The sequence below is a fragment of the Rhinatrema bivittatum genome, chromosome 3, assembly GCF_901001135.1.
Source record: "Rhinatrema bivittatum chromosome 3, aRhiBiv1.1, whole genome shotgun sequence".
NCBI classification, from domain to species: Eukaryota; Metazoa; Chordata; class Amphibia; order Gymnophiona; family Rhinatrematidae; genus Rhinatrema; species Rhinatrema bivittatum.
In genome coordinates, this window is record NC_042617.1 from 207,218,702 (window position 1) to 207,235,299 (window position 16,598).

The 16,598-nt window shown below is 43.1% G+C and overlaps 1 protein-coding gene across 3 annotated transcripts in view; it reads right to left on the reverse strand.

Moving 5' to 3' along the window:
• Window positions 1-16,598, reverse strand: part of PACRG (parkin coregulated) — a 1,556,366-nt gene that overhangs the window by 1,482,034 nt on the left and 57,734 nt on the right. For 2 of the 3 annotated variants that reach the window (XM_029594133.1, XM_029594131.1), the window contains exon 2: window positions 11,343-11,423. The exons of the other annotated variant lie outside the window; for it this stretch is intronic. In XM_029594133.1, coding sequence (XP_029449993.1) covers window positions 11,343-11,423 — 81 coding nt within the window. The remainder of the gene's footprint in view (window positions 1-11,342; window positions 11,424-16,598) is intronic. 3 annotated transcript variants of the gene reach the window in all.

Genomic DNA, 16,598 nt, shown 5'->3' on the forward strand with positions numbered 1-16,598 from the left:
TAATTTTATCTCCCTTCTAGCCAGCAGCCAGTTATGTTATATGTTATATGCTATATCAATTGTTACAAGATATGCAAATCAATATGTCCTTATACATTGTTAATTACTGATTTCTCACCTCTACCTTCTATGCCTCTCCTGTAATCCTTCCAATTTCCCATAACCCCCTGTTCTATGTAACTTATATATTTCTTTTCTAATGTTAATATACCCCTGTTCTATGTGAACCGAAATGATATGCTTCATGAATGTCGGTATAGAAAAGAGTTAAAATAAATCAATAAATCAAACTCCATCCTTAATGTATTGTTCCATCATTTCTCTTAAGGGACCAACCAAATCCACAAAATCAATATTTTTAAACATATTGCCCAACACCTCTGTATTAAGTCTAGACAAACTCCTAGTAACTTCCTTAATTTTCTTTGAGTAGCTGCAGGTAAACTTCATTCCTATCAAAAACTGAATAAAAAAAACATGATCTGACTAAGGGAGTCATTTTCTAAGCCTGTCGCATGCGAAAAGTCCCTTTTCGCACACGATAGCTTGCAGGGGGCAGAGTCGGGGCGGGGAGGTGAAGAGTTGGGGTGGCGAGGAGGAGGCACAGAGGTATATTCACTGGCGTCGATAAGCTAAGTTATGTTATCGTCGCCAGTAGTGCGCCTAATAGCGCCACCTTTCACAGTGGCACTATTGGGCAATGATCACACCACGGTGGTGTGATCGCTGCCAGCTTCCGCAGGCCCACCCTCCATTACCGCTGGATTCACCATTCTCTGCGGGAATGGAAAATCCAGGCCTAAGATGGTTAGCACAAAGTAATTGGTATCTGCTTCGATAATTTTTCTCTCATACAAAGATTAAATCCAATATATGCCCTGACCTATGGGTTTGAGAGCTAATAAATTGACAAAACCCAAGATCTTGCATGTTAGCCATGAAATTGCTGGCTATTCTTTGCCCACTCCATATGTAAATTAAAATAATCTAATACAAGAAGTTTCCCTTTCCCCTGAAGGAATCCATAGCCAGCTGGAAAGAACTGGGCTAAATAAACATCATTGCCCTCTCTAACCCATGTTTCTATAATGCATATCATGTTTAGTTTATCTTTAATTAAATCATAAATTAAAGTTGTCTTGTTTTTAATAAAACAAGAGGCTTGAAGAGCTTCTGTAATACATAACTGTTTTGTTTGAGAAGGCATATTTGTGGTGTGAATATATATGTAAGAATTCTTGAAAAACAGTATGCTAAATGTGCTCTGTTTTGGAGAAACAGAAGTGTGATCAATTGTATTCCTCCTCAAGGGCCAAAGTATGTTTCAGTACATATGTATATTTGTAAAGCAGAAACTCACATATTTTTTTCCCATTTTAAAAAATGATGTGCATATATTTAACATGTGTAACAATTATAATATGTGCAGATTAAATAGGGAGGTAGGTATTTTATAGAGTACTCTGCTTCTGAAAATACTTGTTTGTGTACATGGAATCACCAGTTTGTTGATACCTTCAACAGTTCACCTAAACCTTCCAGCACTTCACCTTGAACCCCCACCAGTTCATCCAAACCGCCCACCAAAAATTGCAGAAAAAAGACAAATGCAATTACAATTGTACAGGTCAATTAGAAGATGTAAAAGATTACCACAAATTCAATATCGGCCGCGTGCGCGCTGCGGGAATTTTCAAAGGCCCATCGCCAGACGCGTATCTGCCGGTATGCGCAGAAGAATCGGCTAACAAAAAGGAGGCTGGCTGGGGGCAGGGGTGTAGCAGGGCAGGGGCGGGGCATGAGCAGGCTATGACAGCGCCATTAGGCACTACCTCACTGAAGCGCGTACAGGCAGCCAGCTGGCCCGCACAACCTGCTACTGCTCCGGAGAGCAGGTGAGTATTAAAAAAAAGATAGATGGGTTTTAGTGGTCAGGGCGGCTGTGGAAAAGGAAGGCAGGTTAGCTAGAGGGTTTAGGAAGTTCCCTCCCAATCCGCTCCTTTATTGGAGCGGACTGGGAGGAAACTGGGGAAAGGGCCTATCGCGTCACTGCGCACTTCTTATAAAATTTCCCCACTCGCATGCGCAAGTTGCCACTCCACACGCACATGCACACCCCGATATAAAATTGGGCATGCATGTGCGTGCGGATACTGGATAAAATGCACGCATTGGCGCGCACATGTTATAAAATTGGCGAGTCCATGTGCTCCGGGAACTGCACGCTCATGGACGCCCACGCGCGTGTTTGAAAATGTATCTTTATGTGCGCATATACTGCTTACAAAATAGCAACTTGTACATGTACTTATGAACCCCATCCAGAATGCCCCTAAACCTCCCCTTTAGTCCGGTTAACATTTATGTATGACACTGCAATCATAGTCTTGAGGTTTACAAAATAGCATATATATATGTACATGCTACTTATACACATATAAGCTGATTTTGCACACGCAATCCCTAGATAATTTTTTGAAAATTATTTCCTTAATATAGTGGAAAATAAATGGAGGGTAATTATCTCCTTAATATAGTGGAAAATAAATGGAGGGTAATTTTACAACAGCCTTCTTGAGTCTAAAGTCTGAGGGTACTTCCTACCCCCAATTTTAGTTCAGATTTTTAAAGTAAACTTATGCATGTAAATCTGGTTTGAAAATTTGAGGGTGAGCCCGATATATGCACGGATATACCTGTATGTAAATTTATGTGCATACTTTCAAAATTGAAAATATATGTACAAATCCCTTCTCAGCTCCAAGACCAATCCCCGAAATGCCTCTCATATACTTTTGCCTACAGAACACATTGTGATTTCCAAATTGCAATGTATATGCACCAAATAGGCTTCTATGCAGATACAGCACTTTGAAAATCAACTCCTATGAGAATAACTTTATAGCAACCAGCATTACTTATGCCTTTCAAAAATGCATACATTATGCCAATTTTCAAAGTGAACTTATGCCCCTAATTGTGCTTTGAATATGACATACACAAACTCACCCATACAAAGTTATATCAGCTCGTTGCAGGGCATAACTTGTATATATTAACTTACATGCATACAGGTGAATTTTAAGAGAGATGCATGCACCAAAATGCGCATGCATTTAGCATGTGTCATTTCTGACCAATTTTATAAACCTGCCACATCTGAACGCAAGTATTGATGCACGAATTTCTCACATTGAATAAAAAAGGTGTAGAATGGGAGCACAGCATGAGTGTTCGGACAAGGGGCAAAGAAATATGCGCATATGTAGCACAACAAATGTGGCGCATGTCCAATTCATTTCTGTGCAAATGTACTTCTACTATTGATCAGGTATAAGTCTGAATAAAACTATTTTTACCCACATATGACGTGCTTGAGGGTCTGAGTAAACTGGGGGGTGGGGGGAGTGCAGATTAAAGAACCAGAGGGGTCTTAATGACTAAGATATAGACTGGGCAAACTGGTGGACGAATTGGTTAAACTGGTTATTTCCTTCACACACGTATGTTTTAAAATTTACTCACTTGTGCATGTAAATGCCAACTATTCCCAGCTGTTCACATCCATGCTTAAAATTAGGAGCACACAGACACACGCAAGGCCTATTTTATAACATATGACAAGGTGAGAGTCAACAACAAAGAATCACCAAGTTATAAATCAACGCTAGGCGTTCCACAAGGCTCATCATTATCTCCAACCCTTTTCAATATCTACTTACTACCCCTCTGCCAACTACTCACTAACCTACAATTAACATACTACCTCTATGCAGATGACGTTCAGATATTGATCCCCATAAAAGAAACCCTGACAAAAACACTCGACTACTGGGAAAACTGTTTGAAATCCATAAAAAGTCTCCTCTCCAGCCTGAACTTGGTGCTCAACGCATCCAAGACAGAAATCCTGCTCATCTCCCCTGAACACTTGACCAACACCGATTTTACTTCCCCGGACACACAGATTTCTCAAACAAGAGATTTAGGAGTCATACTAGACAATCATCTGAACCTAAAAAAATCAATCAATAATATCACCAAAGAATGCTTCTACAAGCTTCAAGTGTTGAAAAGAATTAAACCACTCCTCCACTTCCAGGACTTCAGAACTGTCCTTCAATCTCCACTATTTTCAAAGACGGACTACTGCAATGCATTGCTCCTGGGGCTCCCCATCTCAGCAACAAAACCTCTACAAATGCTCCAAAACGTAGCAGCCAGAATCTTAACTAACACTAACCGAAGCGCCCACATTACCCCCATCCTCCGTAACCTACACTGGCTGCCAATAAAATACAGAATTCAACATAAAGCACTCACCATAATTCACAAAACCATTCACAAACAACTCACCCTAGACCTACAGACCCCACTCAAACTCCATGCCTCAGACAGGCCCATCAGAGAGGCATATAAAGGAATGCTGCAAGTCCCACTTACCAAATCCACCCGGCTAACAACCACCAAAGAACGTTCCTTCTCTACAGCAGGACCAGTCCTCTGGAATAAACTACCGACTGATCTAAGACTGGAACCTTGCCTCCACACCTTCCGAAGGAAACTTAAGATGTGGCTTTTCCTCCAAGCCTTCCCCTAACTCAAATTAACTCGTCATACCCAGATCAAGGAACTGAATGTCTACTAATTTCATTCCATATTATATGATAATTACCTAGTTAATTTATATCGCTCTTACTCCTACTTCACTTATTCCTAGCTACTCTAGCTCCCAAGTTCAACACCCCTGTTTTATTGTAACTTTGATAGTTTCGATCTTTCTTACTTATGTTACATTGGTTTTTCCCTTGTTCCATGTAAACCGGCCTGATATGAATCCCATTCATGAAGGCCGGTATAGAAATATTTTAAATAAATAAATAAATAAATAACATGTGCACGTAATTGCGCACAGGATATAAGATGTCAGCGTATATTGCTATGAGCCCATTTACACATATATTTGGGAGCTCGTGTGCTAGTTTTAAAGTTACTCTCATATTTTTTAAAATCAGAAGTATGCACATAATACCCAATTCTACTCTCCTCCCAATTTTGTGCACATAAAACTACACACATACTTTTATGCACACAGTTCCACGGCAAACCAGTATTTTATGCACATAGCTTTGAAAATTACCCCAGAAAATAGATAATTTTACAAAAGCCCACATAAATTAAGCAGCAAAACCATATGTAAATTACACTAAAATTCAAAGTGGATTTACACGCATGAAGAGCAAGTTTGCTTACCGTAAATGGTGTTTTCCGTAGATAGCAGATGAATTAGCCATGCTGTACCGGTATGTCCTCCATGCCACTAGGTGGCAGAGCTCTCAATGTCTATTACAAACTTTTAGCCAGGTACTCCCTCCCTGCTATATCCTGGCAGGATCACCTCAGGTATCTCAGTCAGTATCAAAGCGTTAGTTAGGTATGCTAGAACTGTCTGGGGAGGCAGGCAGGTCAGCATGGCTAATTCATCTGCTATCTACAGAAAACACCGTTTACGGTAAGCAAACTTGCTCTTTTCACGTAGATAAGCAGCATGAATTAATCATGCTGTATGGGACCCCAGCTGACGTATTGAGCCGGTAAGATAGTTACGTTTTTACTTTCTTTTTTTTTTTGCTCAATACAGTAAATACATAGTGGACAGTTCCCATGAAGGCTGTAATGATATGGAACCCGTGCACTTCTATAGGATAGTCCGCCCCACTAGGGCATTAATCGCCGTTTGTTTATTTAAATAATAGTGGGATGTGAATGTGTGAAGTGACGATCATGTTGGCGCTTTACAGATGGCTATGACAGGCACTTGATGTAAAGAGGCGACCGAGGCTGCCATTGCCAGCACTGGATGCGCCAGAGTTGTAGTAGGTAGAGTCATCAACCTGTGCTCACAACAACACAGGATATAATTGGATAGCCACGTGGATAAATTTCTTTTTGTCAGAGGACGCTCCTGTGCATTTGGATGAAGTGACAGAAGCAGATGAGAAGGTCGGCTAGGCGAATGCGTGTGTCTTTCTATAGTACGTTAGGGCGCGTTTGCCCTTCCAGGTATGTAATGTGTTCTCATCAGCATTAGGATGAGGTTTTGGATGGAATTGTGGGTGATAGTGTGATTAATGTGGAAACTGGAGATCACCCTTGGTAGAAGTTTAGGGTGAGTGCACCAGGTCACCTTGTCATGGTGAAGTGGAAGATAAGGAGGGTAGTGAAGTAAGACTTGTAATTCATTAGCTCTGCTTGCAGAAGTCAAAGGAATTGGAAAATCACCTTTCAGGAAAGGTACGAAGGTGACAAGTGTCCAAAAAATCCAAAGTGCGAAAGCCTTAGCTGTTTGAGAACTATAGCAACATCCCACGGGACCAGTGGTTTGTGTACAGGTGGACGGATGTGTAGTACGCTGTTAACAAACCTGGAACCCAGATACGAGTTGAAATAGGTTCTCCATCTAGAGGTATGTGATAAGCTGCGATAGCGCTTATATGAACTGGTAGTGATGACGTAGCAAGGGGTTTGCTATAAAGTAGATGGAAATACAAGAGAATTCCTTGAGGCAGGTAAGCTAATGGGTCGATACCCAGTGATGCAGACCCTGGAAGTGTAGTGAGAACACTTCTGTGGCAATTGACGCTGGTTTTTGGAAGAGAACAATATGTTTGAAGAGTAGGAGAAAATGCTCAAGTGTTGAATAGTGAGCCCTTCAATGTCCATGCCATGAGGTGTATGGAGGAAAGGATGGAATGCAGCAGTTATGCTCTGCCCTTGGACTGTCGCTCAGGGGAATTGGTTGCGAAGTGAGAGGTGCAGTAGTTAACGGTAGCCTGGTTGTCGCGATCACTGCACTCCATAGATAACACAAGTGGTAAGTTCCAGTGGGCAAACAAATTCTGTTCAGCTGGTTAGCAGACTGCTATGAATTCTGCTGGGAAAAGCGAGTGTTCCTGTCCAGCAGTGCATGAAGGAACATTCTGCTACGGCTATGACAACATCTGTACCACAATATCGTGTAGACCCGTAGGCTACAGTTGAAATGAGATCCCTGAGTTTGTTATGTATCTCTGGAGAAAACAAGAGATGAATGGTCTAGTAGGGAATGTTTAGAGTCGGTCGAGAGACCGATCAATGAGAAAGGCATCTGGATCGATTGTGCTTAGGTTCAGATATCCGAACAAAGTTCTTTAGTTTCTTGTTGCTTCTTATTGCAACAGATCGAGTGTAAGGGGAAGTTCCCCCCTGTGAAAAAGGTACATGAGCTAAGCGCGGATAGAGTTCCCATGTGTGTGGTCGAAGAATTCCTGTGAGCTTGTCCACACTGGAATTGGGGATTACTGGTAGATAAGTAGCCTGCAACAAGTAGATCTGTGGTGAGCCCACTCCGGCAACTGAAAAACTTCTTTGTAGAGATTCATGAAGTGGATATTTTCCATGTGATTAGATGGTACATGGTTACCTGGTTGTCTTTGTGCACCACAAGTGTTTTCCATTGCAGGTAATCCCCCTTTTTTTTTTTTTTAAATGATTTGGGATCTTGAAGGTAGATATGTAGTGCGTGCTTGAACGTAGACCTGTGTGTGTGGTGCGCCCAGATGAGCTCTCCCTTGTCTGGGGGATACAACTGTGGTGAGTCTTATTTGATGTTGAAGGGCTCAGAGAGGAACCTGTCAATAGTACGAGTGGGAGCAGTCATAATTTCAGGTTCCTTGCTATGTTGTTGGTCAAGGAAATGGGTGTAGACAATGGATGTAGATATCGAGTTCATTGATTTCTGAAGCCCCACTGTAGGCAGCGCATAAGTAAGCATGTGCATTGTACCAGGTAAGCGGCTGCCGCCCTGTTGCACTGCAAAGTAGAGTTTTAGACAGTGTGAAGAGCACTACTGTGTTTTTATGAACTACCAGTCTGCGTGTGCTCCACTTTAACTCACCAGAGTTGAACAGGAGTCCAAATTGTCCAAGGCAAGAAATCGTATGTTAGTCGTGTTGGATTGGATGCCACTAGGGTCCAATCGTTAAGACAGGGAAAGCTTTGCACCTGTTGACGATGAGGAGGTGCCCTCGACACTGCCATGCATCTGGTTAAAAAATCTTCGGGTCGAAGCCCGGCCGACTGGAAGAACCTGTACTGGAAATATTGGTAGATCGCCTGAAAACGAAGGTAGCACCAATCTCCTGGTTGAAGAGAAGGGAGAATGAAGTTGAGAGAAGTTTCTTGAACTTCTCCTTTAGAGGTGGTTGCTGAGGGCACGCTGGTTCAGAATTGCGTGCTCAGCCCTGCCTTCTTATAGAGAAGATTCCATTGATTCGAGGTAACGGAGTTATCGGGTGACGATAGGTGGTTGCCGCGACTGCTTCAGTTGCTAGTACGCTGGTCTGGTGCTTATTGGTGATAAACCTGCCATCTTGACAGTTGGTTAAATCAGGAGCGATAGGAAATGTAAGGCTTAAAGGAATGGAGGGCCGATGAACTTTAAGGCGATGTTAAGGAAGCACCGCTGTGTCCTGCTGTGTGAGGTTTTGTTTTTTTTTTTATGGAATCAGCGATTTCTTAACAAGTTTTACAGATGACGTGGTAAGTTTTCACGTGTGTCTTGTACATCATCTCTTATGGTACGAGATCGTTACCATGTGAGATATTTGTTGATCCAAGTCAAGGTCTCAATCCTTCCTCAAGGTTATAGTATTGAGGAGGTAAGGAACTGTCTGCAAAGGCTTGCTTAAGATATGGTCGCAATGCATGCAGATACATAGAGTCCGTATTCGAGGCTGTGGAGCATATGAGACAGGAATTGAAAGAGACATGTCGTCTGATGAAAATTCAGTCTATGTAGTAGCCCCGAAGGGAGTTGGTAATCTGTCCCTTCATGCTATGATGGGCAGTTATTGAGATTGGTGGTTTAGAAGACCATAAATGTAAAAAATATATATATATATATATTTATTTATTTATTTATTTTTGAGGGCCAATCCATTTGGAGGTAGTGTCCCTGGATGGACTGATTTTTCTCCATAGTTGGAAAGGATTTGTGGGGTCTTTGTGCCCCGGCAAATGACTGTCGAAAGGTATTTATGTTGTTTTTGGTTTTGGTTTTTTTTTACCTGAGCCTTGCACATGTAGTTTCAGAAGTTTGAGACTGCAACAATCCCACATCTACATCAAGGGTAGGCGGATTTGTAGAGGCGCGGGAGGGTTGGACTGCGCTCTCAGTGCAGCATGCCTGCAGACGTGTAAGTATGCTCAAGCTCTGGGATGCTGACGTAGATGAGCCCGCTGATCATTGGCTGTGTGGATGGGCCTGTTGATCGGCGGCTGCGCGGATGGGTCTGCTCTACAGTGGCTGGGTGGATGGGCCATTGTACCGATGGTTGCATGGTTGGCACAGCGGTCGCATGCATGTGTGCTCCCAGTGTCCTGCGCTTCCGGCCCCTGCAAGCTATGGCCATGGCAATGGCGCCCGGACCTCTGGGGCGGCCGAAGGTCACACCTAGACCCTGGTGTGGTGGGCATGTTGACGTGTCGGCACTCCGATAGGCGCGCAGACGCCTCGGCGCTCTGTAGAATGGGGGTGCGTGATAACGTATACCCAGAGTCACTGGTGGCTGGCCGCTGTATGAGTGCATTGGCGCACTCGTAGATGTGCCGGTTTCTCGGTGCCCACGTCGATGTGCCGGGTCCTCTGCACCCGCGTCGATGCGCCCGGTCCTCAGCGCACGCGTCGATGCGGCGCATGCATTGATGCACCGTCTCCTCGGTGCACGCGTAGATGTGCCGGTTGCTCGGCGCAGGTCGTCCTTCTTGGAGCAGGGTATTGATGCGCCGACTCCTCGGCACACATCTCATGATGTGACGGTCCTCTGCCGGCGTGCTCTATCAGTTAATTATAACCGTTGGCACACCGGTCTGGGTCGAGGCCTCGGCACCATTTTTTTTTTTTAAACAGCCGGTAAGCCAAGATGACGGCTGCAAGGATGCCCCTCCCCTCTCCACTCGGTGCTAGCCCGGGTAGACCGGGGGCAACTGAGGAGACATGAAACACAGTAAGTCAGTTGGGAGGGAGGGGGTGTCATCAAATGCTAGATGACGTCCCGCGCTCCTGAAGCTGATCCCTGTGGTGACAGGTAGCCTGTCCCGAGGCAAAGCCATGGGTCCTCGGTCCATCATGGTCCTCCCCCCATCTCCACTCGGTGCTAACCCTGCTATTGGGGGAGTCAACTGAGGAGATTATGACTGAAAGGGGGGAGGGATGTGTCGAGACGCTGAAGAGGATCTCACTGAAGAAATTTTTTTTTTTTTTTAAGTAAAGACAAATCTAAATAACAATAAGTTCTATTCTTTTCACTCTTTTTGTATTATTTATTTCTAAGTTGAAGAGAGGAGAGAGCTCCGCGCACTTTGTTGTGCGGGAAAAATAAGACTGAGAAACATGAGGTGATCCTGCCAGGATATAGCCCGGAGGGAGTACCTCGCTAAAAGTTTGTAATAGACTTTGAGAGCTCCCATACAGCATGGCTAATTCATGCTGCTTATCTATGTGAAAAAATTATCTAAGCTCACTTACCCATGCACAATTACACGTGCATGGAAATATTCTGTGAAAATTTATACACATCTTTTTGAACATGCATAACTAAGCGCAAAACCCCAAGTCTGCTCCGGGGAATGCTTCCACTCAGTGCAGCTAAACTTACTTGCGAATAGGCTGTAACAAAGTTTGTTTGAATAGTGAGTGGGCAATTTTGTAAAAGGCCATTTCTATGAATAAAAATAGTTTTACCTTTGAAAATTGTCCTCTTTGGGTTCGATTTGTAAAGTGACTTACACACATAAAACTCAGTGTTATGCAGGTAGTGGTGCTTTGAAAATCAACTGGGGAGGGAGGGGGCAGCATACATTAAAATATGCTCATAACCCGGTGTTGTGCAAGCATTCTGGAGGATGGAGTGGGGCAGGAATACGACGTATGTGCATACTTTTGTATTTTCAAAAGTATATATGGAAATTACTATATAGGTTACACCCTTCTTAAAAGAGATTAATTTTTTAAATGGACAATTCTGTGTATACCCAGTCAATTATGTGCATAAGTTCGCTGGGCAAATCCTTCCTTAATTGGCCAGCTACATGCGGACTTTGCGACTATGCTGGAACCTCTCTGTGCTTATAGTTATGACATTATAATTTGCAAAATAAATGCTTCTAAGTTCTCCATGTTAAACTTTCATATTTTAAACTATTAAAATATGGTGCAACCATTACAATCCCACTAATCGGTAACCTTATTTGCATTCTCAATAGAGAAGCTATGAACTGAATCGGTTCAGAAAACAAATTACCTTTTTACTCCCAGGGATGACCACTCCAGAATAAGGTTGAAGAGCATCTGCAGAGTAATGCTGCCCGTGCTGTACATTGTTCTGTGAATAAATGAAGGACTTCATTTCCTATCAATAAAGTGTTATCAATAGAGTACTATCCATGAACACTAAATCCACTAAATAAAATTTCTAAACAAATAATAGTGAAATGCCTATCCCGGTCCAACAGTTTTTATTTACGGCTCTCGGATATTTTTAAATTGTCCGAGTCAACTTTTGAAATGTTTCATCAATTGAATTTTGCTTTTAGTTTTCAAAAGATCTGACATCACAATTATCCCTGATGTCATAATGGCTAGCTCAAGCAGTGAGATATAATGTGGTCCATACAATGTATAATCCATTATATGAAGGTTGCTGGTTCTTCCAAGTTTTTATTTTATTTGGTCTATAGCACTTTGTTACAAATTGCTGCCAAAAAATTAATAATAAGGAGGTCCACATTCAGTAACTGGTTAGATTACAAATGTACTGCCTGATTCACTAAGGCTTTTCTTCCATTCTGTATCTATGGGGAAATACCTTGATGAATCAGGCCCTTAGCTGGATAAACTTATCCAGCTGACTTTGGACGGATATTCAGTGTTGTAGCTGCACTATTGAATATAGATAACCATCTTAATCGTATAAGTTTATCTGGCTATCTTTAGGACAGCTCTATGGCACAGACAGAGTTAGCTGAATATGTTATCCGGCTATCACTGAATATCAGAGTTAGTTGGAAAACCTAGCAGGCTAATCTAACTCCTCTCAGAAACATCCCTGGAATGCCCCTAAGTTATCCTGCTAAAGTTTAAGATAAGTGGGGGAAATATTCAAAAGTTGGCATTTAGCCAGATAACTTGTTTCTATGCACAAAGAGCCCTCTAAAGAATTGCAGTTATCATGTTAGTCCACATAAATATGTAGAAATATGGGTCAACAAACAAGTTATAAATGATACCTTTTACATGGATAAACTCAATATATCAATGATTTGCTTTTGTGAGCTATGCTTATTGAGTCAGTGAAGAAACAGTACAATTATGCAGGATTTAAACAGTACAGCCATCTAGATCTTAGGTTGTCTGCATATTGCCACTACTCCTGGGAGAAATGGCTTAGGGCGTCAAGCAATGGGCCAAAAACCAGGGAAACCAGAATGTAAATCCTACTTCTCACACAAACACTCCTTGTGATTATGGGCAAGACAGTTTATCTACCATTCCCCCATTGTCTCATCTACCTATTTAAATTGTAAGCTCTTTGGAGCTTACAATTAAGGAGGATAATGTTCAAACAACTGAATGCAGCGGCATATACAGGTGTAAGTGGTCGCGTGTAGTTTTGCTATATAGTATTTTGCAATATGTGTGTATCACATATGCGCATATTATAAGATACAAATATATATTAAAAAATAATAATAATAAATAAATAACTATTTATCCCATGTGGGTCCTGCAGATGGTATGCTCTAGATGTTTATCATCCTTAAGCACCATTAATCCTTATGGATTTTATTTTGGATTTCCTAAAGGCAGGAGTTCTCTATCTTCTGTTCTTTCTTTTTTTCTAAATTATCCAGTAAGTACTGTATATTTTCCCTTTTGGCTGGGTCTGCTATTCAACCTGTCTTACTTGTAATTCCTTTTTACTCTTTTAATCCAATTTTGGGAGACTTCCATTTGCTATAACTCCTCCAGGGTTTAGACCTGACTATGACCCAATGCATCAAGGTTTCAAGCTTCAGTTGATTTTTCTATCAGAAACTATCTCCTCATCTTCAGGCACAGAAGTTTTTCGACTCTTCCCATTTCTGGTTTATTTTCCCTTCTTTTGGAGTCAAAGACTATTGTTTTTACACCGAGAACTGAGTGCCCTTGGTACCTGAGAATAGATTTCTATGGAGAAGAGGCATCTTTCACCTAGGAAGAGCCTGAGGAATGGACATTTTTTTCATCTATGAAGTGGAGTCCTGTCCCTGGCTAGAGGGAAGGAGCTGAGCATATTCAAGGACTGTGTTTTCTGCTGACTCAGGTGTGTTACACTTGAGAGGGGAGTGCACATCTGCTACTTCATAAAGAAATTTAAAGAAATAAAAAAAACTTCAGGAAAGGTATGACAATTGGGACTTACATTCTGATAAATTATTGGAACTTTATTCTATTCATTCCACAGGGGCTGATGAAATAAATTTGCGTAGAAAGTGGGCGCTGAACAGTCAGCGCCCGCTCTCTTAACGCGCACACGGCGCCCCCTAAGGGAGGGCGCCATGCAATATTTAAATGAGGGGATTGCATTAGTAAGGAAGCGCTAGAGTTTCTTGCGTGACCCTAGCGAATTGCTAACATGAATCCAATCGGTTTCGTGACTGCCATACGCCGGTCACGAAAACCGACGCCGAGTTGGTTTTCCTTACTGGTGGACAGCCACGGAAACCAATGCCGATAAACTTGGCGTCGGTTTTCGTGACCGGCATACGACAGTAAGGGAAACCGACACCGAGTTTATCGGCGTCGGTTTACCTTAGCGGTGGACAGCCAGGAAAACTGACGCCGATAAACCCAGTGTTGGTTTTCATGATTACCGTTCGCCACTAAAAACCAACGATGAGTTTATCGGCGTTGGTTTACCTTACCGGCGTATAGCCAGGAAAACCGATGCTGATAAACTCGGCATTGGATTTCAGCGACGAATGTAACGAAAACCAACGCCGGGTTTATTGGCGTTGGTTTACCTTGCCAGCAGATAGGCAGGAAAACCGACGCCGATAAACTCAGCATTGGTTTTCAGCGGCGAATGATAATGAAAACCAACGCAGGGTTCATCAGCTGATAAGGAAAACCGACGGCGATAAACTCTGTCAATTTTTTTTTTTAATTTTATTTCTTTTATTTTTCATCTTTTTTTGATGCACACAGCTATTAAAGCCTGCTGCTGGCAGGCGTTAATAGATAACAGTTAAATATGCATCCGAGACGCACATTTTATTTTTTTTGCATCGGGAGTGAATGCCTAATAGCCTCATTCACATGCATTTGCTTGTGAAGAGCGCTATTAGATTCACTCCGCATTGGACATGCATTGAATATGCACTAATCCCCTTACTGCATTAGGGGATTGATTAGCACCTATTCTACCCGCGTCTGACTGTAGGTTAACAGTGCGCTTGGCTCAGCTCACCGTATGGCATCAGCTCCACAATGGGGAGAAAACTGTGATAACATTGAGAATTGAAAGGAGGATTGAACTATCTTCGATCAGAGTAATCTAACTAATTTGAGTAACTGGGAAGAGAAAGAGATCCAGTATTAAGAAGTATACTTCCAAGGAATTAAGAGACTTTGCTAGAAGAGTGAGGTCACAAGTTTATTAATCTTTCTGCTGTCATTATTTATTGACTTCATTTAAACGTGGAATTAAAGTTGTAAATATTCTTCAGTCATCTAATCAACTATTAGTAAAAGAAGTTGGAAACCACACTGCTCCTCAATGTGCTTTTTGGATATAAAAGACTGTGATTATTATCCGTGCTGTATGCAGTGAAAGAAAAGGGGCTTGTACTGGGATTAATGCAAAAGGTCCTTTTGGTTAAGCCTCCCCCTACAGGGAGTCCTGGAACTCAGAAAGGTTGTGTATCCATAGAGAACTGGGGACAGAAAGGGTTCATTTCTATTCCTATGTTCCCTAAGTACAGTTTAAAGGATCTGTCCCACCCAGAGGTTACATATTTTTCGTGTACAATAAAGTAGGACTTACCCGTGTAAGTTGGGATTGTAAATCGATGTATTTTAAAACATATGCATGTGAGTGAACCACTTTAACCAATTAGTCCACAATTTTTCCCAGTCCTTCCACAGGTCATTGAAACCCTTCTGATTCTTCAGCCTGAACTCCCCCCCTTCACCCAGACCTCTCACTCAGTCAATACCAAACAATACACATAGGGGCAGATTTTAAGAGCCCTGCTCGCCAAAATCCGCCCAAATCCGGGCGGATTTAGGCGAGCAGGGCCCTGCGCGCCGGTGAGCCTATTTTACATAGGCTCACCGGCGCGTGCAGACCCCGGGACTCGCGTAAGTCCCGGGGTTCTCCGAGGGGGGCGTGTCGGGGGCGTGTCGGGGGCGGGCCCGGTCGTCGCAGCGTTTAGGGGGCGTGTCGGCAGCGTTTTGGGGGCGGGTACAGGGGTGTGGTTACGGCCCGGGGCGGTCCGGGGGCGTGGCCGCGCCCTCCGTACCCGCCCCCAGGTCGCGTCCCGGCGCGCTAGCGGCCCGCTGGCGCGCGGGGATTTACGTCTCCCTCCGGGAGGCGTAAATCCCCCGACAAAGGTAAGGGGGGGGTTTAGACAGGGCCGGGGGGGTGGGTTAGGTAGAGGAAGGGAGGGGAAGGTGAGGGGAGGGCGTTAGAGGATTCCCTCCGAGGCCGCTCCGATTTCGGAGCGGCCTTGGAGGGAACGGGGGTAGGCTGCGTGGCTCGGCGCGTGCCGGCTATAAGTAATTGATAGCCTTGCGCGCGCCGATCCAGGATTTTAGCGGATACGCGCAGCTCCGCGCGTATCTACTAAAATCCCGCGTACTTTTGTTGGCGCCCGGAGCGCCAACAAAAGTACGCCAACGCGCCTTGTTTGAAAATCTACCCCATATTTAATATCACTTATCCAGATACATAGCAGGTGCAAAAATACACAAGTTGGCAAATGTACATGTATAAGCATCTTTCAAAATATTAACTTGCATGCATAATTTTTTGCCCCGCCCAAAATGTCCCTAATCCTCCCCTTTTTTACATGTGTATATGTGAGAACAAAAGTGAAAATACACATGTATTTTAGACTTTTATAAAACATGGAATACGTGAGTAGAGACTACTTATACGCATATATGCTAATTTTTATGCATGTAACATTTTGAAAATTCATCTTTATGTTGAAAGCAAAGTTGCTAACCTGTAACAGATGTTCTCCTAGGACAGCAGGATGTTAGCCCTTACACATGGGTGGCATCATCAGATGGAGCCTGGCACAGAAGACTTCTGCCAAAGTTTCTAGAAATTTGACGAGGCACACTGAGTATGCCCAGCATGCCATTATTCACGTGTCCACGCAAAGTCCCTTCTTCAGTATCGTTATATAGAATTCACGAAAAATTAAAATAATAACCATATGAGAAACCCAACTCCGTGGGCTGGTGGGCAGGTTGTGTGAGGACTAACATCCTTCTGTCCTAGGAGACC